General features: G+C 42.2%; 2 protein-coding genes and 1 long non-coding RNA gene across 14 annotated transcripts; 1 reads left to right on the top strand and 2 right to left on the bottom strand.

Annotated features, from left to right (window-relative positions):
* Window positions 1–355: 355 nt before the first annotated feature.
* LOC130164002 (RNA-binding protein 4B-like) lies at window positions 356–4,954 on the bottom strand. Of its 11 annotated transcripts, none has more exons than XM_056368355.1 (6): window positions 4,875–4,942; window positions 3,937–4,366; window positions 3,188–3,818; window positions 1,510–1,587; window positions 1,101–1,191; window positions 358–1,016 (listed from the first exon to the last, which is right to left on the bottom strand). In XM_056368355.1, exons 2-3 carry the CDS (start codon window positions 4,346–4,348, stop codon window positions 3,208–3,210), a joined length of 1,023 nt encoding a protein of 340 aa, XP_056224330.1. In that variant the 5' UTR covers window positions 4,349–4,366; window positions 4,875–4,942; the 3' UTR covers window positions 358–1,016; window positions 1,101–1,191; window positions 1,510–1,587; window positions 3,188–3,207. The 11 variants fall into 11 exon arrangements, with proteins under 11 accessions (XP_056224328.1, XP_056224329.1, XP_056224333.1 ...); XM_056368356.1 differs by having other exon boundaries at window positions 1,553–1,587; XM_056368353.1 differs by having other exon boundaries at window positions 356–1,016; window positions 1,510–3,818.
* Window positions 4,901–9,448, top strand: LOC130164003 (uncharacterized). Its single transcript, XR_008826541.1, has 3 exons — window positions 4,901–5,039; window positions 7,561–7,712; window positions 8,464–9,448. It is a non-coding gene; the product is annotated as an uncharacterized LOC130164003 (long non-coding RNA).
* fxr2 (FMR1 autosomal homolog 2) lies at window positions 9,447–26,521 on the bottom strand. 2 transcript variants are annotated; one of them, XM_056368347.1, is made up of 17 exons: window positions 25,819–26,521; window positions 22,864–22,916; window positions 21,788–21,881; window positions 20,998–21,069; window positions 19,400–19,548; window positions 19,130–19,223; window positions 17,716–17,832; window positions 17,401–17,571; window positions 17,227–17,305; window positions 16,918–17,075; window positions 16,316–16,402; window positions 13,909–14,128; window positions 13,611–13,790; window positions 12,895–13,089; window positions 12,623–12,730; window positions 12,338–12,426; window positions 9,447–12,225 (listed from the first exon to the last, which is right to left on the bottom strand). In XM_056368347.1, exons 1-17 carry the CDS (start codon window positions 25,867–25,869, stop codon window positions 12,115–12,117), a joined length of 2,028 nt encoding a protein of 675 aa, XP_056224322.1. In that variant the 5' UTR covers window positions 25,870–26,521; the 3' UTR covers window positions 9,447–12,114. The 2 variants fall into 2 exon arrangements, with proteins under 2 accessions (XP_056224322.1, XP_056224323.1); XM_056368348.1 differs by having other exon boundaries at window positions 16,966–17,075.
* Between the last annotated feature and the right edge of the window lie 1,108 nt (window positions 26,522–27,629).

Below are 27,629 nucleotides of genomic sequence, written 5' to 3'. Positions count from 1 at the left end.
TAATAGTGAGAAAAAATAGTGACAAAACACAGACTACTTAGAACTACTGCAGGGTCTGACATCACAGCTGAATTCAGTAAAACTTGTTTTTGTATTTTGTACAAAAACTGTTTGTCTGCCTTTATATCCCACACCTTTTGTTATCCATATATATATATCAAAATCAGATTCAACTTTTACAGTGTAGATTGTGAGCTACAGCAAAGCTTGTGTGAAACTGGGAGAACTTTCTTAACTTAACCGCTAGAGGTAAAAGTTAGGAAGCCCAGTCCATAAATGCTTGGAGCTGCAGGATAGATCAAATCAATATCTCTACAACCACAATAAACTACCTGGGATTAACAGCAAACACAAAGACAAACAACCTTCTTATCATGTTTAAACATTTTATTCTGAAAGGGCATACCAAAAGTCTATATCCATGTTAAAAAAAAACTGTAATATACAGTGTATGAAAGAGTTGTAGGTACACAAAAATAAAGATAATAGTAAATTATATTTAACAGTTGTAAATACAAAGTCATGCATAGTTTTCAAGGAAATATTCCAGGCCTTAAAGACTGTATCAAAACTCAGTTACAATGGTTACACTACGTTTTTCAGGTGAGAGGTCACAGGGCCTTTGTCGGGTGAGATGTGTGGCTCAGGATTCCCAGCTCTTCCAGTTTGCATTTCAAAGTGTCCTTGAGCAAGATACTGAAGCCCGAGTTGCCCCTGACGTGTCATCATTGTGCGAGTGTGTGTATGGTAGAAAAGTGCTATATGTAGGAAAAAGCGCTGCATGAACGTGTGTAAATGGGTGAATTTGGCTTCCCTCGTAAAGCACTTTGTGGTGTCCCATTTACGGATGGGATCAAGCTTTATTCAAGTTTGAGAGTCCTATAGGACTGAGTCCAACCCCATTGTTTTGGTGTCATCAGCTGCAAGGCACGAAGATGCATCATGCAGGTTTCCTGCGCTGGGCCATTTACTCCAGTTCTCCAAACAACAGACCAAAACCGGACAAAATCCACTTCCTGTAAAACGACAGACACTTCAATCAGGGTTTGCAAAATAGACAAGTCTCTCATGGACTTCAAAATAAACTCGCACTGCCTTACCTTTAACCGCAGCCCCGTCGGATCCCATGATGCTCAGAGTCCTGTGAATACACGTCAAGACCCCTTTATCGTCGCCAGAGCAGAGACGAGCCTGTGAACGCAGACACAGGGTCAGAGATCCCACTCATCACTGATGAAATAAAACATTTCTATCAGTTTTCCATTATCTCATACCTAGTTTACATTATCAATACTACACTACAACTTTTCAATAATTTCCTGAAATTGTTTAAGTCCAAATTTAATGCAACTGATTTAAAAATGAAGTACAAGCTCAAGTATTTGCTTTACCAAATTAAAAAAGAGGAAAATGTTAAAAGGATTAAGTGTTAAGAATGTGATAAAAATTCCCTTTTTCCAATGAGGACTTAGGTAGGTGTGTATGCAGTATGGTTTAAACAATATCTACCTCTTTTCTTCGGGAAGCTGGATATCTTCTGAGGATGACTTACCATGAGCTGACATCTCTTGCATAGAGTCTAACAACCTACAAAGAGCACAAATACTAAGAATACCAAGCCTGCATGCAATTTGTGATACATATACGCAGGTCATAAATATTGAGAGTTAAAGCAGTAATGCAAAGTGTGACCAATACATAATGTGATAAAGAAATGAAGAATGCAAATCAAGACTTCAGAACAATCGTCGCAAGAAGACAGAAACATGGGCCAGTGCAAATCTCAGTTAATTATTGTTCTACTTCTAGGAAACCACTCTGATTGGCTCGACACAAGGTAGGAAATGCAGACGCTGAGGGACAGGAACAAGGGACTACGCACAGCAGCCGATGGACGCAGTTTAGATACGTCCGTGTAGACACAGGAGAATATAGCAAACAGAAGCAAACTTGACGGTTTGGTTACTCCTGGGTTTCCTGTATTAACTTTTAGGGTCTTCCAAGGGGAAGGCAGGAGCAAAGTTGACTTTTTGTTCATATTTGAGTTTGCTTACCTACCATGTGTCAAGCTGATAACTCAAGGGTGTGGAGAATTAAACTGAAAGCGTGTTATGAGTCAAACACCTGGGTATTACTACATATAACTGATCTGGAGAATAAAGTCTTTGGGCTAAAAAGGCCTACCCAGGGTGGAATAATTTGACAGTTAAAACGCCATTTTTGGTTTCAGTCGTTTATTTAAAAAGCTTTCAAATAAAAAGCAACTTGTGAAGTGAATAAAAATCATACATAACGGTGCTATAGATTCTGTTTTCGCAAGAAAAGATAAACACAAAGTGTAAAAAGAACAAAACCACACTGAAACTTTTGATTTGTCATGCTAACATGTGTCGCAAATCTTAAGAGATTATTGTACAACCTGCCACACCAAGGATTATATTAAAGCACTTCTACACTGATTTTTTAAACTGATTTTGATGAACATTTTGTGATCACCCACCAACCTTAGTCTGAACACAATGATCTTCCCTTGTTATAATATTATATCAGTTTCCCAGAGGCCTTATTCATTTAGAAAGACTAAGTTTTGCAGCACTGCATCACACTGGAGTAGATTAAGGCACCTAAACCAGCATCCTATTCTGAAAAACACTTTAAACAGTAAATCAAGCAGAGGAACAGAAAAGGCATAACAGCTCAGATGAATACGTGAACTGTAGACATGGAATCCTATGTTTTAAAGTACGGGGCTCTCCGCAATTCAGTATCTTCCAGTAAGTCTCAGGCGAACGCAACGCAATCCGCCATAGACAAGGAGGGTGTATAGCACCACATGCATCAGCAGACGACGACGATCTTGTCATATTCTAAACCTGAAAAGAGAGCACACCACACATGTCAAGGAGCGCATTTTATTCAGGAATCGCGCAAGACTGATTTTTGACGTTAAAGCAGCAATGTTTTAGGAGTCTACCAGCAAAGTTTGTTTGTATATTGATGTATTAGCTGAGCTAGATCTGCAGGAATTAAGGCTCAACATAATGGTGATAATTTAAAGCGTGATTCTTTCTCAATTTACGGATTCAGTTCTTATTCATTTCGGTACACATTCATTTGAATTTTTTTTTCAATCATGGTTTATCTGTGTAGCTTATGATGTCATGAAACATCTTCTCTCTTTTCTCACCTTCTATTACACTCGGGTGCCTAATAGCCTGCATAGCGAGGTGGTGGTGGTGGTGGCGGCGCTCTGTCTGAAAAGGAGTCCCTGGGGCGGGGAGCTGCTGCATACATTGGAACTCTGGACATTGGAGAGAGCCGGGACCGCTCATAGGAGTACCCGTTACCGGCTGACGGAGCAGGTGGAAGGGGGGCTCGTCTGATGGGGCTTCGGTCCCTGACCATGTAGGATGGAGGAGCGTGTGGAAGCGGGCGGCGTTCATATGGGTCAAGGGACCCCATTCCAAGACGTTCTCTAACCAGTGCTGAGGGAGGAGGAGGAGGAGGGGGGATGGCACGCCTATCATCATAGCCCTCGGCACTGTAAGGACGGGCTCTGTATTTCTCATAGTAATCAACCAGCCCGTAGCTGTCTTGTTCGCCATAGCCACGCGCAGGATAGAGTGCCCGTCTCGGAGGAGGGGGTGGCGGAGGCGGAGGAGGGTAAGCGGACATGTGGCCTCTGTAGGGAGGCTCAGGCCTCTCCCCTGGGTAGCGAGGAGGATAATAGCCTCCTCTGCCTGGCGGAGGTGGATAGTCCTCCTCCTCGGGTGCCCCTCTGGGTCTGCTTTTTGATATCTGAACATGTATGCGACTTCCTGAGAGAGAGAAAAACATTGTCCCTCAAATCTAAAAGGTTAAAAATACTGATAGTAAGGAAATCCCCAAAACTTCCAATCCTTTCACTCGTAAGAGTAGAATATCAAATTTATTTACCTTGAAACTCTGTGTTGTCCAGGCCTTTTATGGCATCCATGGCCTCCTCATGATTGGCCATGTGCACAAAGGCAAAGTTCTTCACAATGGAGCACTCTGTGACTGTGCCGTACTCTTCAAAGAGAGCGCGGAGCTCTTCATCAGATCCCTTTTCTACATTGGCAATGTGGAGCTTAACAGGGGGGGACTGGTTCTTCCCTCTGCTCAGCTCCACATTGATGGGCCTACCACTCAACTTATACAGATGGAGCTCACGGATGGCTTTGGTAGCAGATTTGCGGTCTTCCATATGGACAAAAGCATAGTTTTTGTACTTGGCACATTCTGTCACTTTGCCATACTGGTTAAACAGAGCCTCAACTTCATCCTTCCCAGCGTGCTGAGAGAGGTTACCAATGAAAATCTTCACCATTGTTGTCCAGTGTATTCTCTGTAAGAGGTAAAGATAGGGTGGGTTAACACAGGCCACAATGCAGTAGCAGAAAGTAACCAGTGGGAGCAAATGCTGAACAGATAACGTCAGTATCAGGAAATAGAAAGCTTGTAATCGAGGCGACTGCAGGCTAAAGGGCCACCAGAGTGAATCATTATTCAAGTCCGTCACCAAAATAACATGCTTAACTCAGTTACTACAAACGTTTAAAGTTTGTTATTATTCTAAAAACTGTGCGACTACAAATACAACTGATATATATAAGGCTGGAGTCGAAAACATTTCCGTGTTTATACTTCCTGGCCACTGAGCTGCTAACCAGGCTCGTTTAATTTGAATGCTATCTCTTAGCAAGCTAACGTTAGCTACCAGGTGTTAGCCAATATGTGTCAGAACCGAATAAATTGTCATTGACAGTTTACGCAGTTACATTTGAAGACATGTAAAACTAAACGTCAACAGAAAGAAGTTGAGAAACACAAGAAGACGTAAGTAGGCTACTCACTACTTTTAGAGGCGCCACCAAGGAGTCGAAAGTCCAAATCTGACAAATAGTAAACACGTGCTGACGTTACGCGCGCAGATAGGTTTCTGATTGGTGGATGGACGCGTCGCTCAAAATGTACGGCCTGTGATTGGATGAAGTGTGAAGCAACGTTTTCTTTAAAAGGTATGTGTATGAAGGTGTGTCTCGTTTGACAAAAGTTTGCTGTGATCAGAAGAAAACCAGATTAAATGTGTGCTTTAATTATTAAAATGTATTATTATTATTATTATTATTATTATTATTATTATTATTATTATTTAAGTTTGTTTTATTTGGAAACACACGAATACACGCTTCTAAGCTGCACTTTGGGAGTAGCTAGTAGTAGTTTTCTCCCCTCAGTTTATTCATATTATTCCATAACCTGGTTTTGTTTGAATACTACATTCATGAATTGAAAATGATTACATTTTGTTTTTATGAATGAAATCAAACTGCAATAATTACTTCTTCTTTGAACAATAATTTATTATACTTTGTCAAAATTATTTACCAACTACATCTTTGTATAAGTTTATATATAGATATAGATATATACAAAAATAGATATAAATATATGTACAGGCCTATATATTTATTTTCATCTATATCCATACTTAATTACGCACAAGCAAATTTATATCTAGAATAGGAGAAAAAAAGTAAAAAGTCTTACAGTACATTCAGTCAGTGGAAAATCAATCAATATTGACAATATAAATAAAACACTCATGGTGTAAGCATGTGATTCAGAAACAAATGATCCTGTTCATGTTTTTCCTCCTCTCGTGAGTAATTTACACCAGCAGTGAGGAAACAGAGGGAAACAGCTGCAGTGACCAGCTCTGGGAAACCTCGTCAAAGGATCTGTTACATATTTCAAATGTTCATGTGGCCAATGTGAGTCAGATTTTGTTAAATCAGACGTTACACCCTTATCCATTGTCCAAGAACTCGTAATTTGGCATTACTGAAAAATGATGGGATGAACTATGCTGTCACTAATTCTTCAACAAACAGTGGACCCATATTAAAGCTGCATTAGGTATTTTTCTTGTTGTTGTTACAGAAATAGGTTTAATCTGAAATTGAGAGTCCTAACTGTTTCATCATAACATCTTGTAGTGTTCCTTAATATGGAACAGTGAATGGAACAATTCATGCTGTCCAACTCCAAAGCAAGATGAAAATGGCACTTAAATGTGTTGTGGCCTAATGTTTTATGAAACTATTGTCTTACATGTATTTGGAATCAGGCTTCTGGCAACTTGTTAAGTGTAAGTCTTCTTTTTTTTTTTTTGGTGGAGATATGGAGCTTTTTGGTGTCATGTTCTGCCCTTTTAGTGACTCTTTGTTTGGATTCTGTTTATTATTATTTCCTGTTTTATGTTGATATTAACCTGTTGACATTTCACTTCCAGTCTTTGTCAAGTTTTCCCTGTTTCCCTGTTTTCACCTGTTCACCTGTACCTTTGCCTCTCTCGTGTATTTCAGTCTTTGTGTTCCCCCTCACACTCGGTTTGTCTGACTTGTTCCTGCTTTCATTACCTGTTCAGTTCCTCCGTGTTACCTCGTGCTCCTGTGTAAGTTCCTTATTATGTTTCCCTCGTGTTCCTCGTGTAGAGAAGCTTGTTCTTGTCTGGTTCCTGGTTCTCCAGCTAAGTTGCTTGCTTTGTCTGACCACTGTTTGGCGCTGAGCAGGCTGCGTGTGTTGATCCATTGTTCATATAAAAATTGAATATTGCAGCTTCAAATAGCCTCATATGAGACTGTGGGAAAAATTTTTAACAGGTGTGTCGTGATCATGCTACAGTGGATCATTTTGTGGGATAGTGGGATTCAAGGATATGAAGTAGGAGTGATGTTCTGTATTTTTGAGAAATACCACTGGGACGAGGGAGTCACTGTTGTGAATCAGCCAAGTTGGGGAAACTCCCAAACTTCAGAAACAATGGTGTCTATGCACAACAGTTTGGTATATTAAGACCCAGATAGCGCCCACAGCCGGAGTGAGTAAACTTATAAAAAATTTGATGCACAAAAGAGACTATTCATTTCATTCTCGGAACTGAAAATAATTTCTTTGCCAACATGGCTACACCAGTTGGTATGAGCACCCAATAGAATCTCTACATGCAGACAGATAGATTTTATACATGCAAAGATAACAAGTACCTGTTGCTAAAACTAAAGAAGAAGAAACCAAAAGCCAGAGTAGATTTGAATGTTATGTGTTCCTAAACAGAGATTATGTGTCAAGCAGAGACTGATTCACACCAGGTCAAGGCTCAGTGACCTCAAAGTGGCACGAAAAAAATCATGACAACAGAAAGAAAACAGAACATGTTGTCACTGTTCCACAGGTGAAGTTGAGACAGAGATGAACTTCCTCCTAAAAGGTAAATCATTCAGTAAAATAAGGAACACATACTTTAACCAGATCGACTCTGGTCGATTGATCATTTCAATTAACTAAATGACATCCCAACATTAAAAACAATTCTCAGAGAAGGAGACGGGGCTGATCTGCCCAAAATGCTACAAGAAGAAGGACAGTGAATGACCTACACACATAATACATAAATAATGTACTGTAAACTCACATAAACAGAAATGATGTAAACAGTCAGGTAAAGCTGTAATTTGATCTGTGTATCCTCCTCAGACCTGGTTGACCGTCTGGGGACTTGGGTGGCGGGACTCTGGGAGGAACCAGACCTCTGGGATTTGCCCCTCCTTGTGCGGATTCTCAGATGAACCCCCGAAAAGAAAGAAGAATGCTGTCTGAGGAAATGTGATGGCAGCATGATAAAAGAGGTTTTTAACTGTTTTTAACTTGAGAGCCAAGAGAATACATGTCTCATGGCTGATACTGAGAATATGTGTATTTCCCCCTTTAATGTGGTGGTTTTAATGATGCACATTAAAAGATATTTCATATTTTCAGCAGTTTTAACCACAGACTAGTAAAGCACATTATGACAGTAAATCTCCAGCAGAGGGAGACACAGACTGATAGAAGTGAAGTCATAGACGCAACTATAGGGATGATGATGATGATTCTCTTTCACTGCAGTATTCTCTTTAATTATTCAGGCATCAGCACACTAACAATTTTGAGTTTCAAACTCTTCCCCAGCTTCCGTGTAGCTTTCCATCAAAAGAATTAATTATCGTGCCAGTTAGGCAACTGAAATAAATGTGGATATAAAAACAACTGCAGGTAAATCAAAGTATGTATATGTTAGCCCACAAAGCTTAACTCACTTGAGTGTGTGTGTGGATACGTCTGCACTGCATTTTTCCTCCCAGTTCATCGAAACCTTTTAAATTCACAAGGACTGGGATCCTGCGACACATCCTGGATTAGATGTGTGAGATCTCGACTCTGACTCAGGAGCTTCCAAAACATTGTTTCGCAGCCATTCCTGTCTAACTTTAGATCTCTGTTTGAGGTCTTATCTTGTCTTACTAGGAAACTTTCAACCCTCTAAGTGTCTGGTCTCTTTCCTTAAATTTCCCCAGTATTTTTTGCTGCATACATGTGCTGTTCACTTTACCTTCACAGGTCTTCCAGGACTTGCTGCAGAGTGGGATGACGCGGCCATCACCATGCTTCATGTTGAGGACGGGGTCTTTCTGATGATAATTTGTTCTCAAGAAACAAAGAACCTTTCAGTTTGCTTCAGTGTCTGAACAACAGCAGCCCAGATGTTACACGACTTTTTGTCGTGACAAAAGTTTGTTTTTGACAGTGGTTATTAGTTCGCCATGGTGTAACATGTAAAGCAGCCAGATGATCAAAACCATAAAACCCTTGAGCAACAGTGTCCACAGGCCTCTTTATTATATATATTAATTATCCATGTGATGTTTCATATCCACCCTTAATGTACATCAGTTAAGATTTGCTTGAATTTATTAGTTTTTTTTTTGTTGTTTTTTAAATCAGTGAAAAGTTCCTCCCCTTAAAGGCTGATACCTTCATCATCTCCAAGGGGCTCCACAAACAGAAACCATGTCGCTGTAAATACAAAGCTGAGTGAGTGAAGTTCCTGAGATTCATATCAAAAGTAGAATCAGAAAATAACAAGAACAGTGTCCTGAGTGGCAGACGTTGGAAGACAGTCAGCGTACAAAGGAAGTCTGAAGACTCTCCGTCATCCAGGTCATGGCATCTCTTCGAGCGCACGAGGAAATGAGCACGAGGAAGCATCATTTAGCAAAGACCTATTCACAGCTAAAATTGTTGAAGTCTAGATAAGGCAAAGCTCTACTAAATGCTACAAATGACAGTAACAGCTGGACTTCGCTGACGCTTCTACACAAAATTAGGATTGCTTAAAATAGCTTCAGACAAATTTATCACTGTAGTTCATGAAATGGTTTTTGTTACGTTGCAAGAAGTCATTGTGAATAACTTAAATTACAGGAATGCAATATATATTTCATGCTGAAATGATATTGACGGTTCAAAAGGTTTCACTTGGCATTTTTTTGATACATTTTCTGGGCGTTTATTAAAAAGTAAAAAACTGTTTTGAAAAAATGTATACCAAACAATGAAAAGTCCTTTATTGCCATCAGAACATGAGTGAGAAAACCAGAGACAAAATCTGACAGAGTGAGGAGTCGACTGTACAGCCAGCATCCACAGACGCACACGAACACACACACACGCACGCGCGCACGCACACACACCCCCACACACGCACACACACTCACACACAGTAGCCAGCAGTCTTTCAACAGGACGTGAGGGATACAGATACATAAGGGATTACAGTACTCACACAATGAGGTATAAAGGTAAACACAAACATACCAGTAAGGGTTTCATCCTCCACTCACACACATGCAACTGAACCAAGGTACAAATACTCAAGTGCTCGTTCATTCTCTAAAAACACAACATACAGGTGAGCAGAAATGTATAACAGCAGCATCTGGGTCATCTCGATTCAACCACGCTCCCATTCATCTGTCTCTCAAAACCTTTGGTCATGTGGACGCTTGCTTGTCATGCACAATGTTGCCCTTGGAAATGTAATACTTTTATGAGACTCCGAAACTTCTGAGCAAAGGAATGGGTCTCTTCCTGACTCGCATCCACCGATAGAAACTGGGACGTTCTGGGCAGATGAGCTGGGAGGGGGGTGTGGTGGGGGTGGGGATGTTTGTTTTTTTGTTGTGTTTTTTTTTTTGTTTTTTTTTTGTTTTTTTTTAAGTTTCTCTCTCTTCAAAGGTAGAGTTTCTACGTTAGTCGGACATTCAATGTGTACATTAGCAGCAATTCTAGTGAATGAAACAATGGCTTTGTAAGTCAGATTAATAACACCCTTTCCTCATGCACAGGACAGGCACCACCTACTACTTGTTAACTAAATGCCATGCAAGTTAGAAAAATAGACTGCAAACTCACAAGACAGAGAAATCAAAGTTCGTCTCCAGAGAAGAAGTTGATTTCACTTCAATTTTTTATTTCATATTTTCTAAGATGTGGAAATAGCAACAAAAAAAACTTGAGAGCGGTAACCAAGACAACAGTAACAATATGAGCAGAGAGCCACTGAGGTTTCAAGTCCCTCTCTTACTCCATTTGCCAACCCAAACTGCCAGGTACAAGACAGACACCTCGCTTGTTTAAAGTTTTTCCTTTTCAGTCCTGTACTTTGTGCCATTGCAGGCGACCACTTCAACTCGCACGCACCTGGTGGTGTGTATGCCTCGTGTGTGTACCTGTAGGTGTGTGTCATGTGGCTCTCATGTCATTTGAAGCTGTCCCAATCCCACAGTCCGCAGTCTCCAGGCCCCGCCCCGCCCCCCCTCCCCCACTAGCAGCACCCGTCCCAGAAAGGTGGTCGCCCCTCGTGTGCGTCCGGAGCTGCGCGCTGCAGTGGTTTATCAAGACACTAAGTGTGGCTGGAAGCTAGCACCGCCGCCCCCTCCGACACAGAGAAAGAGGCACGGTATAGTTCTCTTTGAGTCTAAATCTATAGTTCAAGTCTGCCGTCTGTCTGGTCTCAGCCTGTCCTGTTTACTAGGGCTGTACGGGCGCCACCCTGGACCCTCGAAAGACCTAAAACAGGTCGAGAGGAGGAAGTGACGCATCACCCGACACCCCCCTCAGGCCTGCTGATAAATAGAGATGCCTCACCATGCGACCCGCCCAGGGCTACGTTTCAGTTTGTTACCTCACCCCTCCCCAGTTTTGTTTTGTGGTTGCCAAATCTCAACTCTGCACACACAAACACACACATACGCGCGCACGCACATACACGCACGCACTGACCCCCCAACGCTGTCCATTCTACTCGGAATGAGGACAAGCGCCTTGAATTTCGTGTTTGGCACCAGACTTCTTTTTCCTCACGTTGGCCAGCCACTCCCTCTCCTTCCCTTGTTTTACTCATCACTCCCTCACAGGTTTGTTCTCCTCTTGGAACCAAAAAAGAAAAAAGAAAAAAAAAAAAGAAAAAAAAAACTGGAAGATCAACTCTCCCTGTTTTCTTTCCCTCAGGAAACAAAAACAAACTTAATGGAAAAACTCAAGTTTTTTTTTTTTTTTTAATTTTTTTTTTTTTTTTTTTCAAATTCAAGGCACAATGTCTATCAATATTCCAATCCGTCTGTCTCCACTCCCAGGTTCAGTGTGCGAACATCTCGTCACATGAGCTATTGGACTGTCTGCTCGTCCGCCACTCCCTACAGCTTACATCTCTCTTGTCTGTACTTTAACACTGTTAAGAGACGCGTCTGTTTTGGTTGAGAGAGAGCGACCGCCAAGTCCAAACCAGTGATAAACAATGAACAAAATTAACATAACATAACAAAACAAAACAAAACAAAACAAAAAAAAAGGACACAAATAAAGACAACCGTTTTCAAAAACAAAACAAAAAAAGTCTCGTCCTGTTTCTCGTGTTTCAGTATTTTTAAAAATCAAGTCATATCCACCAGCTCTTTTTTGGCAAGCTAGTTGTTTTTTTAAATAAGCACTACGTACTGATAGATAGGATAGCATACACCGTTAACGTGTGTTTTTAAGTAGATGCGTTTGTCGTTTTTTTGTACTTTTTCACTCTCATAGTATGAATTCAGGTATTTTGTCAGGTACTTTTCACTCATCTGTTTAAGGTTTAAGTTAATGCAAGCAGGGACAGAGTTTGCCATGGAGTCTTGCTCTAGACTTGGGTTCACCAGGGGCAGGGCCGTCTCTTTACGAGACCCCGTTGACCAAGGTCAGAGTCTCACTGGGCGAGGTCATGCCTTTGCTGGGGGAACGCTTGGAGGGTGTTCGCTCATCATTCTTGGTGCTGGTCCCATTCTCCTGTGGGTACAAAAGGTGGGTGAAAAAAAAAAAAAAGGTGAGAATGGTCCAATAATCTGACTTCTGAAAATAAAACTAAGGCAGAGGTCACAGTGTGTGTTTCTGTCTGTACCTTGGGCTCAGGGCCAGCGTGGTTTTCCTTCTGGGGCAGGTTCTGTCTGCTCTGGGACTCAGCACGGGATATGTAGTCAGCAACAGTCACTGAAAACAAGAAATTCTGTTAGCTACATTGTGCATACAATATAGATACAGATTTAAAATGCTAGTACTAATTCAATACATACCAAAGACAGTCAAGCTGCCTCGTCTGTATAAGTTTAAATGGAAATGATCAAAGCTTGTATTGATACAGAATATATCATCTTTTCTGAGGGGGAAAATAAGAACAGTGACTCACCACTCTCATGTGGCTGTCTGTCACGGCTGGCTGAACCTCCCTCTGGGCGGTTGCCACGGTTACGGCGGCGGCGGCTTCGGTTGCGACGCTGAGGCCGGGCCTCTTCATCTAAAACCCAAATTAGAAAATACTTTCTCTGATAATGTTACAGTTCAGGATTTTTACTCAAGCATGTGGTTCTAATTTCAGAGATGTTCAGTGTGTACCTGGCAACAAATGTACTGTATATCTTCACAAATCATTATGCAACGGAACAAGACTGAAATTCTCACCCAGTCCATTCTCGCTGGGGCCGGCCTGGCTGTCCGACTCTCCAGCAGCATCCATTACGCTGGGTTCCTGGTCGTTGCGGCGGCGGCGGGAGCGCCTGCGGCGGTCTCCTCCCATGCCTTCACTGATGTCGGTGTCGGCTAGCTCTCCTTCACCCTCCAGCAGGGAGTACGGGTTACTGTCTGGGTCCCTCAGCACTGCAGATTCCACAGAAAAGTAGTATTACAACTGCACTTCGCTAATCTTCTCGCATTTTTAATCTCCCTCTGACTCTCAGGTGAACTGAATTCATCATGTAAAACGAGCACACCTGTTCAACTACAAAAAGGCACCTGCCAGCTGCTTCTTTTGAAGACTTGGACAGCACCATACACAAGGTTCTTGTCACCTTAACATTATTGTAAGACCACGTGATGATGAAATCTCCTTCCTCAATAGTCCATAGGTTCAACTTCAGTTATTACCAGTTTGTAAATCACAAGAAACAACCAACTTGGGACAAATTTCCCAAACTTTGTATTGTTAAATTTGTACTGTAAATTTGTAAACTTATTGTGAGACTAGTAGGAATAAATGTGAAAAGGCTGCTTTAAGTGACTTAAAAACCCACACTCTGAATACCATGAGATACCATTAAACTGCTGCAATGACTACTTGGAAAAGCTCTCAAAACTTATACGACCAGTAATCTTAACGACTGAGGTTGGTCTTTAATTACCTGAGCTGATTGAGTTCGAGGGCTTGGACCCTGGTCCTCCACGGCCTCGTCCTGAGTTGGAGCCTCTGCCCCTGCCGCCTCGTCGGGAGCCTCTCTCCTCTCCGCCTATGCCACGGGGCCGCTGGTCTCGCTCCATACCCTCCTCCGACTCAGAAGCATTGGACAGTTCAGAGTTTGTGCCTGCATCAAGCAGAGACACGTAATGTAAAAAACAAAAACTATTACAAACATACACACAAAAAAAACATAACTGATTATGAATCAAATCAAGTTAAAGTTTCAGCTCCTTCATTCTCACCATATCCAGAGTACTGGCTGTTGGAGGCCCTTCGTCCTCTGCCGCGGCCTCCATAGGTGCGAGAGGCATGGAGTGAGTTGCTGCTCTCATCTGTCAAGTAGCCTTTCTCCCGGTCAGTACCTGGGCCCCCCGTTCGACTGGCAGGTGCGCGGTACCCCACCCCGATCTGACGGAGCTGCTCGTCAATCTGGAGGCGCTCCAGTCGCAGCTGCTCCACTTCCTGCACGCCAGGGACGGGGAAACAGTATAGACGGTTTAGCCTGTTGTTCTGCACATGATTTATTGAAATGTATCAATAAAATCCCCCTCCTACCCTTCCATCCTACACCTTGATGTCCACCTGATGTTAAACACAAATAGTTGAGAAACAGTAGTGCAGATGAACAATTCTAAAAACTAAGTTAAATGCAGAGAAAAACAAGAAGCACCAACATAATCTGCCATAAAGGTGAGTCATGAATGGCATCCATATCTTGTTGCTGCTGCTATTACTGTGTAAAATGTATTTTATCTTCTCCAGCTTTTGCTAAAATGGAGAATCCCTGAGTGTCCAGTGTGACAAGGTGACCTGGGCCCCTTCCAGTTTGACAAAATAATGCCATGTGCCAAAAGTGTTGCCATTGTATGCAGATCATCTAAGCAACAGGCATTATCAGGTTTACCTACAAACAAAGCATGGATGCTACTATTTAAACAAGCTGATCCACATGTGTAGGGACCAGAAAGGGATTATCCTGGATGTTAATGATTAAAAACATGATTAAAAGCATAATTTTTTTAATCTGCAAAACCTCAACTGCGCTATTACTCAGATTGTGTTTTACTCACAGATTTTGTTTCTGACCTCACTTCATTTGGTAGACTGTGATTGTCTACAATAATTTCACTTTGACATGTTTGTTCAGCCTATAAAATGGCACACACATACTCTGTTGTATTTAGATGGAACTGAGCCATAGTCTGAACTCACATCTGCTGTGGACCTGGGCTGGTTTTGGGCTTGTTTTTGAGCCTTTCACTCAACCACTAAGTGGCAGTAATGTGTAAAGTGCAGTCCATCAACCTGATGGATTGTGGGCCTCAAAAAAATCCCAAATGTGACAATTTTGACACCCACTTCAACCAATAGCCAACCAACGCCAGATTGTAGTGGTAAAGTTAGGATAAACAGCTACATCTGTCAACACAACCATTACTCCACTGATCTCTTTTAGATTGCCACTTCTTCCAAACCACTGCCAAATCTGAAGTGAGAAAAAGTTGAGTTGTGCCTTGAGTGATTCGGTAGATGTGAAATCACACTGTGTTGATGGAAACTGTCCCCTCTCCTTTTAATCTTTTGGGACAGAGACAAAAATGTGTATCACAATGTGCTGTTTAAGAATAGTTAAAAGCATCTGGTTCAAATGTTCTTAGCCGTTTGATCCACAGATGCCATAATGGATTTGACAGACTTGCCCATTTTGTTCAGATTTGTCTCAGGTATGAGACAGTCGTTGTTGACACAGGAAAATAACAATGATGAGATAGATTAAATGTCTGTTAGTTCTCCAAATGAGGCAATATCATTTTGCCTGGGATCCCCTGGACCACCACACCACCATGATGACAACAATGGCCTCCCCCACAACTCTTAAATCCAGCTAGAATAAAACCAGAGTTATAAGTTTATCAAGTTAAATGACAATTACATTTTTTTAAAAAGCTACTATCATTTTTTTAGGAGAGCCACAATGTATATTTTTTTCAGTTGAGCCACATGAGCCATCTTTATAGATGGGGGGGTGGGCAGTGCGTCTAATGGCAGCAGTGCACTGACAGCAGTTTTTATGGCATTTCAGTGGTGGCCGATTCGGAGGAGGGGGTCTCACTTCACAGTGTGACAGCTGCCTCGACCAACAGCTGAACCTTAAGGGAGGTGTGAAGGAAGTGAGGCGGGGTGGGGGTCCGGTGTTATTTTGGAAGCTCAGGGTCCAGATAGCTGGTAATCTAAACTCCAGTCTACCCTTCACCCCCATCCCAGAGAGAGGGGCTATTTATAAAAGCACATGAGGTAAGGGCAAAATGAGGTGCTCTCAGCAGCTTTCTACATGTGGTGCTAGGCAGGAGGGAGACAGGTGACCAATGTGAAATGACCCTCTACATACGTCCCACCGGCACCCTGCCCCTACCCCAAATGCCACAAAGAAACTGTGCTTCTAAGAAACACATTTCCTGCCAAATGATATGATGATACCAGATATTCTGAGAAGAATATATATATATGGAGTCAATTTAAAACTGCAATGTACAGAGGACAGAAATACTTAAAACAGTCAGCTCTATTTTATCTGAAGTTTTCTGAGAGACAGTAATAGAGAAAGGGCAAGTGCCACCATCTACTGGTGGACATGGAGAACTGACTTACCTGGAGATAGGACACATGGTACTCCAAAAGAGCCTGAGCATTGCTGATGTTCTCTTTAGTTCCCACAAACACAAAGGGAACCATGCCCTGATGAAACGCAAAGAGGGGGAGATGAAGAGTTGAGTGTTGTGTTTTTAAGAAAACAAATAATGATCACATATTGAGCCCCATTGACTGAGGGATATCACTGATCGGAAACAGTTCAGACCTCACTCAAATAGGACATTGTAAGTAGTAAATTACAGCCCATTTCTGGAATGATTAGTATGCTTGAAAAATCACATGAAGCACACTCAACAGAAACATACTGTATCAACCCATCAGGGACAGCACACAGCTAAGTTCCCACACAGGCCCAACATAACTGACATATGTTGTGCTGTGGGCTGTGTGTATTGAAAAGCAATGAAAACATAAGTGCTAGTGACAAAACAGGAGAGACAAAGCAGCAGAATGGAACAGTGTCAAAGCAGACAGCACACGGGACGTCTACATACTGCTGCAGTAAAGTAGCTTTGCTTTTTTGGAGAGCAGAAGGGGAGTGTGGGGTGGGGAGGGCACGATTGTACGGGACTGGGAGACCAGCCGAACGGTCCATTCACCTCTTTGCTGCTGGCAGTGTCGTCTCTGCCAGCCCCCTGCCTGCCTACCTCCTCCCGGGGAAGCTTTTTGTCGTTGTCTCCCTCAATCCTGACACGGACCACGCCCGACTTGTCCACAATCTCCTGGATGACTTTGCCGTTCTTGCCGATGACTTTGCCTGGGGGAGAAAGAAAAAGAAGGAACGGTAAAATAATGTCTTTATAATAAGAGCGTAAATGTGTGGCAATAAGGAATATGTTATGGTGATGAAGAGGGATGTTGTCACCACCAAAATGAGCTCCCTCAGGAATGTTATGTTGCTCACTCACCTACAAGATTCCTGGGTACCTGAAAGTAGTCTTCTTTGAACTCAAGATACTCTCTAGCTTGCTTCACTGCCTCTGGGGTCTGTAACACGACACAAATATTCCACCACATTACACTACAGTATATCAGACATAACCAGAACATGCAAAGGCACATAGGTTCATTAAGCAGTCTACCTCTCCGTAGATCCTGAATGTGCAGCTTTCCTCCTCCAGCTCGATAGCCGTGACTCCAGGCACCTTCCTTGCCTGCTGGATATTGGCACCATGGGAGCCGATGGCGAGACCCATCAGGTCCTCCCTGACCCTCACCTCCTCCTGGTAGGCTGATGCTAACTGCTTACTTGTCTGGGAGGGGGAAAATGCAACTTGGGTTGAGTGCAAATGTGTAAAGTAAGCCAAAATGAATGGCTGGGTCTTAAATGTTAACAAGGGCTGGCAAATTCATTGTATTTGACAGTGGTATGTGCATGTGTAACAGAGCATGTTTACCTCCAAATGTTTGGTGGCTTCTTCGTTGCGGGACATTAGCATAAGCTTGGTTCTGATGCTGCGAAAATGCATGTCACTCAGAAGAGTTGCACGCTTTACTGTGGTTTCATTTGTAGACTGTGAAGATCATTAAAAAAAAGGATCAAGTTACAACTTTAAAATGACTTCAAAACATAATTGTTATATCCATATCGTCAAGAATTTTCAAGAATCAGATGAGTCTTTAATTAGCACTGACAAAGTTGTTGCTGATTCAGAATTTTGTGTGTATGTTTAAAAAAAAAAATTCACCGAGGAGAGACAGTAGAAGGGGAAGTAAGATACGCTCACTGAAGATTTTGTAAGCAGCACCAGTACACCTGCTTATTCGTTCAATTATCCAATCAGACAATCATGTGGCAGCAGCGCAATGCATAAGCTAATGGAGATACACATCAGAATCTTCACTTACTGTTCACATCAAACATCAGAATGGGGTTAAAATGTGATCTCAGTGACTTTGACTGCTCCAGGGATTGTTGGTGTCAGACAGACTGGACTGAATATTTCTAAAACTGCTGATCTCCTGGGATTTTCACATGCAACAGCCTCTTGAGTTTAGACTGCAGTGGACATGGGTTCACCAAAACCCGACAGTTAAAAACTGGAAAAACAGTCTGGCCTGATGAATCTGGATTTCTGCTGAGGCAGCAGATGATAGGGTCAGAAATTGGCCTCAACAACATGAATCCATGGACCCAACATGCCTTGTGTCAACAGTCCAGGCTGCTAGTAGTGTAATGGTGTGGGGAATGTTTTATTGGCACAATTGGAGCCCTTTAATACCAATAAATCATCATTTTAATGCCACAGCCTATCTGAGTATTGTTGCTGACCACGTGTATCCCTTTATGGCCAAATCTTATAATGGTTACTTCCAGCATGATAATGCGCCACGTCACAAAGCAAAAGCCGTCTCAATCTGGTTTCAGCAGGTTCAGTGAACTTCAGTGGCCTCCCCAGTCACCAGACCTGAATCCAGTACAACACCTTTGGGATGTGGTAATACGGGAGATTGGGGAGCACGAAAGTGCAGCTGACAAATCTGAAGGATGTGATGTGATGTGATGCAATCAACATTATCTTGTGGAATCCCTGCCACAAAGAACTGAGGCTGTTTGGAGAGCAAAGGGAGGCCCTACCCAGTACCAGTATGGTGTTCCTAATTAAGTGCTCAGTGAATGTGTTCGGACTGAGCTACAGACCTCATAGGAATACCAGAAAAACCCAGACATGCGGTTCATTTTAACCTTTCAGATTTGTATGCGTTACTACAGTTCGTTTTGTATTATTCCCTCATCTGTGTCTATCTAATAAGCCCATTAACTTGTTCATGAGGTGAGTCCCAGCTCAAGCGTGAAGTCAAAATACTAACCAGCACAATGAGTTCGTGTGTTTGGGCACTGAAGAAGATGCAGTTGGCTCCGATAGCTTTCCTGAAGTCTTTGTGAATGTTGTCATTTGCACAGCTGTCAATAAGAAAACAATCCACAGAACAGTTGGCCTTGTTATTCATTTAACAGCCATGGGTCATTGTAACAACACTGCTCACTGACACATTCAAGAATTCAAAATTCATAAATATATAAATATCAATTGAAGAACTATCTATTATATGTAACCTGACAATGTAAAAGACACTCACATGTCCCTCAGGTCTTCTGGGACAGGGATGGGGACTTTATGGAAGGAGTTCCGAGAGGAAGGGCTGTTGGGGTTGAGGGGCCTGATGCGCTCTGCTGTGACAATCTCATTGTATGTGGCGTCACATGCAGCGTATTCAATCACGTAGAACTGCAAACAGCACAAGAGATACAGATTTTTAATATAAGCAGAAATATCAGACACGAGACAGCCTGACAGCTCAGATATGTGAACTGAAAAAAACATCCATATGCTAAGATGTATACAGTGCAGAACTGCTGTATTTAATCCATACAAAAATGTAGAATCAGCTGTCAAGTTCAAAATTAATTGATGTCATCTCTCAGGTTGAAAGAAAGTATACTTCATATCAAAAACACATTTAATCTATAGCTTTATTCATCCAGTTAATAAAGCTACAGATTGTTCCTAGATCCTTCTGTTTTAGAGAAAACATAAGATGAAACAAGAGAAGATGAGCCCAAGAGAGATACAGAGAAAGATGACAAAATGTAGACAAAGAAAAGGGGAACCATGAACGAGTGAGGCAGTGAGATGAACACTGCACACTCCATGCTCAAAGGACAGTATTAAAGCCATCAGTCAATGCTAGACATTCCTGCGGGCTCTTATCAGACTGCTCCAAATAACAGCACTACACCAGCAGCAGCTCCCTTGGCACAGTAGCACTGCAAAGCTGTCCTTTCCATATCCCACTGACCCACTATTCAACCTGCAGCTCGAGCTGGTAACTAAGAGCCAGTAGTGGTTCAAATCATCTGTAAATCTGAAAAACACCTCAAAATTAGCCAACTGTGCCTGTTACACAGAGTATGGTGCAAATCCATTTTGACACAAGTCAGTGTGAAGAAGAAGCACAGGATGTAATTTGAAGGTTCAATGTCAGACCACATCAGGACATACCGACTCTTTGAGCTCATTACCCAGCAGTACTTATCTTACTACAGGCTTGTATTCACTCTACATACAGGATACTGCAGTACTCAGAGCTCAATAAACAGTTACTGGCAATACAACAGGACGCTGAAGCAAAGTGAAACATAATTGCTTCGCCTCTATTACTGATTATTAAATACTGAGACAGAGAGGAAGCTAGCCTGGCTGGATTTTATCATTGACACGAGGCATCATCTTCTCCAAAATATTAATCCTTTTCAATGAAATAGCTCCAGGAAATCTAAGCCCCGTGCACTAAAACTCAGGAATCAAAAATTCCTTCAGCGCACCACAGCATCAAAGGAACTGATTACAAAAACAAACACTGAGTGGTTTATAATGTTTTTTTTGTTTTTTTTACAAGACAATACAACAAAACAGCATCATGTTGTTCTTTGTAATTTCTTCTCGTGTGAATGTGGTGTTTGAATGAATGGAGACATGCAGAGGTGGAAAGAGGATTTGAAATCACCATAATGGCAAAACACACGCCTCCAAAGAAGAGAGGATACGCTCTTCTGCTTTAGTACATATCAGCAATAAAAACAGTCTGTAAATAAATCTTTTCCTGACTTTTTTTTTTTTTTTTTTTTTTATATCTCATTGAAATAAGATGTTCCTTGGTTCCTAGCAACCACTTACCTCTCCCTTCATCATTCTGACCCGTGCCAGCCACCAGCCACACGGCTCCTGTTCGTTGGCCCTGGAGTAAACCTGTAAGCAGACATACAGTGAATGACAGCTGAGTCACAGCCAAAAACAAATCACAACTTTCATATTCATTAACGGTGCTTCAAATTGTCTGTAGTGGAAATCAAGATGTAATGACGGTGAACATGGCCTTAAGTGCATATTCAGCAGGCTAATGTCAGACCAATGCTGTGACTATGAATGGAATCCTACAAGTCCACTGTTTAGTGACTAGTAAAGCAGAGAGGATACAAAGTGTACAACTATCTAGTGCTATGTGTTGTGGACGAAATCAAAAATATGAGGTAAACTTGTTGTTGCAAACTCATACTGACTTGAGATTTCAGCCTGTGCAGATTCTGGTTGAGTCTGGTTTTACAAAATGCAAGCAATATATTCAACTTTCCCACCAGATAATATTTTACAAAGCCAATACGCATATAATAATCCTGTTCTAATCAGCTGCCCAAAAGCACCAGGAAATATGCAAATAAAGATTTAAAACAACTTTTAAACCATTATGTGCCACAGGCTGTTTGGGCTGTTTACTACTTTAAAAGGCATAAACATAGATACTTTAATTTAGTTTAGAGGCCACATGAATGTCCTGGAAATTACTGTACTAGCCAATAATGATCCGTTGTCTGATAAAGTGAAAAGACACCAAGGCCTTGAGACATGAGGTTAGTGAAAACTCAGGTGTATGGGCTGAGTCAGACGGATGCAAAGCGGTGCATCTCACCTCCACCTCCTCTCCTTCACCAATTTCCTTGTGGTAGTCGGCTGGAGGAGGCAACCGCACGTCACTGAAGGGCAACTGTCTCTCTGGCTGCCAGCTGTGGCGAGACAACACAGATAAAACAAATGTTTTTCAGCTTATCAACAGTCACAGGTATCACAATAGAATTCAGTAACAGTTCAAGCAGGCTAGATTCAAGCTCTTTGTCTCTCATGTCATATTGGGATTACAATGGCATGGGTGCATCACCATCACTGTTGTACAGCACACTAACAGACATAATGAAATAAAAATTAAAAGTTTATGTGAGGAGTTTAATGAGGAAGTTTAAGGAACTGTGTCTGGACAATGAGTGACTATGTTCATTGTATGATGTATTTCACACTAAAGTAAGAACTTGAAAATAACTCAACTCAGTGCAATGAAGTTCACTAAATGACTTTCTAAGGTGAAACATGATATTATTACTCTGGACACATAAATGAAAACAGATGTATGTTCATTTGAAATCTGAAAAGTCTCTCAAACTTAGTCTAAATCTTCAAAACAATTTTCATTTAAGAGCCCTATTACTATCATTATCAACCAAAAAAGGTGTTTCATTCATTCACTGTCTTATACAACCAGCTACTCCAGCACCTCCATGTGCTCAGAGAAAGTAAAAGGGAGAGGGAGGGGAATAAACCATCCCAAAAATGACATGGGCAACCATGCTGCCACTCCTCCCACCCTGCATACCTTAGCTCACTATTTTTAGGGGCACCCTAATCTACACTCTCAGCCAAGTAGATAAAGAGGGACCATGGGGACGGGTGGTGGGGCTAGGAGTATAGGAAAGCATGGTGGGGGCAGGAGGGGTCAGAGCAGGAGGTAAAAAAACTGTTAGAGACGTGTATGGACAGCTGCATGCCAAGCACAGGTGCTGAGGAGGACAATTTTGAATGCCTTGGTAAAGCACCAGCCTGGGGCAGTCATCGTAACTCTCAATTACTATAGTTCAAGCCTCATTTCCCCATGTAAGGACTATTTATCATAAAGCAGACATACAGGAGATGTTAACAGAGAGAGAGCAAACTTACTTATTTTCAAATACAATTGTGAGAGAGTCTTCGTGGACATCTTTGATGTAACCCTAAAAGAAAAGCAGAAAAAAATAGTTTTATTCCCATGAAAGCCCAAGACAGAGCAACAGTGATAAGGGGTGGGGCTGGGAGCATTTGATTTTGCATGTAAACAACACAGACAGTTGGTTTGTAATCCGTGTTAGACCGATACTGTGACTGTTGCTGAAAAGAGCATCTATGGCTTTTTGGAAGCCAAGACATCACATCACTGACACAATTCTCTGGCTGTGAATTCTGTGCTCGATAAAGTGACGAGGAACACTGACTCCCCCTGACAGCACAGACAGCCTGGAAATATTTCTCTCTCACACACACTCACACTAATTCATACACAAACAGAATTAAAAGGCATACACTTTCTATGTGTAAGTTGAAGAAGGGATGTTCGTGAGCACACATGTATGGAGAAGGCAGTCACTCACTCAGCCTAGCTTATATGGATAGATTATGCGACAGCCCAGAGAGAACTCTAACAAGAGAGCTCACTTAAATGTGTTACTTGTCCATCATGGCGGTCCACAAATCTGTCACAGCATGCCATAAACTTTGACCAACACCACTCAGCAGTGACAAGATGGGAGGAAAGTGGTGGGTGTGGCATATCTCTCAGTGTGACACTACCGTATATGGGACAGAGGGGTCGGGCAGTATCGTCAATTGCAATCGTGCTTGGGGGTCAGGAGTGAATGTGTGGATTCACTTGTGGAAAGGTTCCGCCTTTGCACTGGAAGAGCTGGCTAGGGTTTCAGCCTAGACCAGGGGCAACGTCATGTAGATACATCGAGAATTTTTACACCCTTTAAGCAGGCCACTGTCACTACAACTCTAATTATCAATCACCACTGCCTGCTTTCTGACAAGGTCTTTGTTAATATCAATTCACACGAGCAGTTACTGTCTGTGGCTCATACTTCTTGTGTACCAGTAGCATTAGAGCTGGTTAACTTCTGGAAAAGAAGCCAGCAATGGCAACAGGTCTGACTGAAGAAGTGCTTAACCTCAAATTTCCAGAGATCACATTAAGAGGCAGCTGCCCGTGCTTGTTATGTTCGGTTAAGAACTGCTTCCACCAAATACTACCAGGTCAAAGGGCAGGCAAGACCTCTTTCTAGTATGACATGACTAGTGGATAGGTGGGTGCCTGAAGGGGGGGGGGGGGGGGTCACAGGCAGCTTCATGACATCACTTCATCCTTTGGCCAGCAGCCACATGCAGGTCCATGTGGTGACCAAGACCTTTAAAGTTTTCAACAATCACCCTAATGAAAACTGATTATATTGAGTAATTGCATTCTTTCCACATAAGTCGCCAGTGTGGTCAGGAGTTCAGCTGACTGGTCCATTTATAACTAAATATAAATTAAAGATGTAAAAAGAGAGATCTTTGTCAATATAAGATGTCCTGAGATATCCTCATTTAGTCCTTTATCAGTTTGCCTGGTATGTGCTCACTGCTGCAAAAAGTTAAACAGGAGAAAGTGCCACTTTCCAGACAGGTGCTGTATTGCCTTGACAGGTTCATAAATATGACCCTGATTCACAGTTAAAAAGAAAAAACTCTCTGACTCAATGTGACACCAAGGTGAATGAGGTGCATTTAAAAAGCAAAATCCTTTTACCCTGTGTGTCAATCACAACAGGAAAAGCAGTAAAGCTTCTGCCCCACTCTCTCCCACAAGGACAACATAGTTCCTTGAATATGACATTTAAAATGTCACAAACGCAGTTAAGTGTCCATTTCATCCACAAAATGAGAGCTGTGAGAGATAATCGACGTAACAGAGATGAGTGGAAAGTGTTCATTCATGCCAGAGCTGAACTGTCACCCTGTAAAACAGAACGACAGGTGAAGCAGCACGAGGAGAGTAAATATAGGCTCATCCCTAAACCACCATGTGGTCGACTGACCAGCTGAAGGCTGGAAGACAGAATAGAGAAGAGGGGCACATGGAGAAAATAATGTAGTTAAACAGATGAAAGAAAAAAGGAGATGCCACAAATACTAAACACTATAAATCGAGGGGAAGGATGTACAGGGTTATTCGCCAATTCCCAACATCATGGTTTCAGCTCAGGTTGGCAATACCTCCATCAGGGTTTTTGCTAAAATCCCAAATTATGCCAGAACCTACAATGTTCACCAAGACAACCCATATCTGTATGGGTGACTAACAGAATAAAAACATTGATATTTAAGCTCTCTTTTAACAAAATGTATGTGTTCGAATTTTAAGTCACCAAGTTGCCATCTTAACGTGACGTTTAAAAACAAGCAAACAAGCTGTGACACAGCAGCAACAAAAATTTTCGAGTCATGTGCTGGGATGTGAAAGTACACTTTCTTTTGAAAATGAGAAAGAATTGAAACAGAAACCTGCACTCTAGTTCTTCCTTGTCAGAGCAATAAACATGTGTAGTGCAGCTAGGGGTTGGGCTACAAAACAAACATGAAGTATGTGAGCTTTGATGTAGCATCTCATCATACTTGTGCGTAGGAACTGCACAACAGCTGTCTGATTAGCTGCTCGCTTCTGTTTTAAATGTGTGCATCCCACATATCAGGACAAAGCAATATCTTATGATTGCATCTATTACAAAACTACGGGCATCTGTTTCCAATAGTATAGCCTGTGATCATATTGACATTAACTAAAAACGATCAAATATAGGCCATACTTGGTGATGACAAGTGTACTTAGCTTAACTGCTAGCTGGAGCTAGCTACCCACCCCACAATGGCCAACCCTAATGGAACGCAAAACCATCCCTGTTTGTTAGGACTGGACCTAAGCTAACATTAGCCAAGTGATGGTTAGCTAGGGCTGCGCTCAGGAGAACGAAACCTCACAGTTTTTCCTGAAACAAAACTTTTAACTGCGACAACTAAAAACTGCGACTGTAACCAGGTTACCTTATAGAAGGCCCCATTCGAGCCGCGAACTTCCACGGCCAGTCCGTCCATACTCGTCGGTAGATCCCCACGGCTGTGCTTGTCTGTAGCCGTTACGACTCCCTGCGAGTCCGGTAACGTTACCACCCCCAGCTTCGCCGGCCCTTCGCCGCTATCCGGCCGCTTGTGGATTTCCAGTGTTTCGGGTGGAGGGAGAGGGGCAGAGGTGAAGGGGTTGGGGAGATGGGTGTGATGGTGTCAACTAATACAACGCAGACGCTCTCTCCAGCGGCAGCCAGTTAGGAAGCTCCGATGTCTGTTTTTGTCTGAATGTGGAATTTGGTGCTCGCGAGCTAAAAGGCACCGCCACGAGCAGTGAAGTCTCGACGTGCGTGAGGAGGAGAAGCAAGCTAATGATGCTACGGCAGGAGGATGCTAGCTGATGGATAATTAGCTGGGAGGCTAGCTATCAACACCTTGATCCCGTCAGTTTTCAGGGATGCTAGCTGGCTAGCATTTGATAGCCTGGCTGCGTTTGATGGTTGTGCGTGTGGCGCAGTCGTCGCGTTGAATAATTTCACAGAAGTCGTCACCGGGGGTCGTTTCTTCAGTCTGTGGTGCAATTTTCAGCGGCGTTTCTTTCCCAAAAAGCGTTTGAGACGCACTACCGCCCGGCGACTCCTTACTCCAACTACCCGTCCCCTGAACACACGCCGATAGAGTGAATCAGAGAGGGACTGAATGACCTCGAACACCCCACCCCTCAATGGCAAAGGCCCGCCTATTCGGAAATCGAGGCGTATTATTGGTCAAAGACCTCGGCAATCAATTGTAGCTTTCATTAATTGGTTTAGCAAATAAGGGTTGGTCTATGAGCACGGCCAATAAAATGTACAGAGTCGCATCCTAACCCAATCCATTGGTTTTATCCCGTGTCAATTATAATGTTACTCAAATTGAGTGGCTCTCATATCTAATTTTGCCCACTCATTGATGAGTGAGGACCACCAGCCATTGTGTAAACAGCACTACAGTGAAGTTACTATATTGTACCGAGCAAAAGTTATATCACATGCTAGAAATACCGATATTCAGACTGGAAAGGGGGAAAAACACAGACTCGTATAAGTATATAACTAGAACAAATATAAAACAGTGTGTAAGGGTATGGTTACAAAATACCAGGAATGCAGCACGGAGAAGACCAGATATGGGCAAGGACTGTTGCAAGGAAACAGCTGTGACGAGCCCACATGAGAGGCCAGAGGTCATGGCAGAAAGGCGCAGACTACAGGAATACTCCACCAGTTGATGTCCAGAATTAAAAAACTATGAGAGATACTATGTACATGCAATGAAACACCAGCCCTGGCATACACCATACAATGAACATAAAACACTTAAGGGTGTGACTCTGTGACCCCTTATCACAAAGTCCACCTAACATTAGTGATGTTCCTGAACATCCCCTTCACACTTTGGAGAATGAGGAATGCCTGATGTGACAGTAGAGCTTGATTGTAAGTAGTGCAGCATTTATGAGCACACACATATTTACAATCCGTTGATAATAACATGAGACACTTGCTCTGTGTGTGAAGATAGAATGTCTGTAGCTCTGTCAGTTCTAAATTAAGCCCAGCGCTCATTCATTTCATGTTTACTTTCATATCATGTTCACAAACATTAACTAGCCTACATTCTGTAGTTAATGTGTGTAGTGTTACCTCAACCAATATTGTTATGATTCTCTTTTATTCAATCCACTGGTGTCTACTGCTAATGTTTGTCACTTGTTTTCAGAGTTTTAAATTTACAAAAAACACAAACAA

The sequence above is a fragment of the Seriola aureovittata genome, chromosome 23, assembly GCF_021018895.1.
Source record: "Seriola aureovittata isolate HTS-2021-v1 ecotype China chromosome 23, ASM2101889v1, whole genome shotgun sequence".
In the NCBI taxonomy this organism is placed as follows: domain Eukaryota; kingdom Metazoa; phylum Chordata; class Actinopteri; order Carangiformes; family Carangidae; genus Seriola; species Seriola aureovittata.
Note: the sequence above shows the minus strand (reverse complement) of the source record. Positions and strands in the feature narration are given on the sequence as shown.

Excerpts from the sequence above, each read along its gene's own strand:
- fxr2 (XM_056368347.1), bottom strand. The coding sequence starts at position 25,869 with ATGGACGGACTGGCCGTGGAAGTTCGCGGCTCGAATGGGGCCTTCTAT. Across the intron at positions 19,549-20,997 it reads TCAGAATGATGAAGGGAGAG|TTCTACGTGATTGAATACGC; the intron begins GTAAGTGGTTGC and ends TGCTGTTTGCAG. Across the intron at positions 14,129-16,315 it reads ACCATGTGTCCTATCTCCAG|GAAGTGGAGCAGCTGCGACT; the intron begins GTAAGTCAGTTC and ends CCTGGCGTGCAG.
- LOC130164002 (XM_056368349.1), bottom strand. The coding sequence starts at position 4,348 with ATGGTGAAGATTTTCATTGGTAACCTCTCTCAGCACGCTGGGAAGGAT. Across the intron at positions 3,819-3,936 it reads GGACAACACAGAGTTTCAAG|GAAGTCGCATACATGTTCAG; the intron begins GTAAATAAATTT and ends TCTCTCTCTCAG.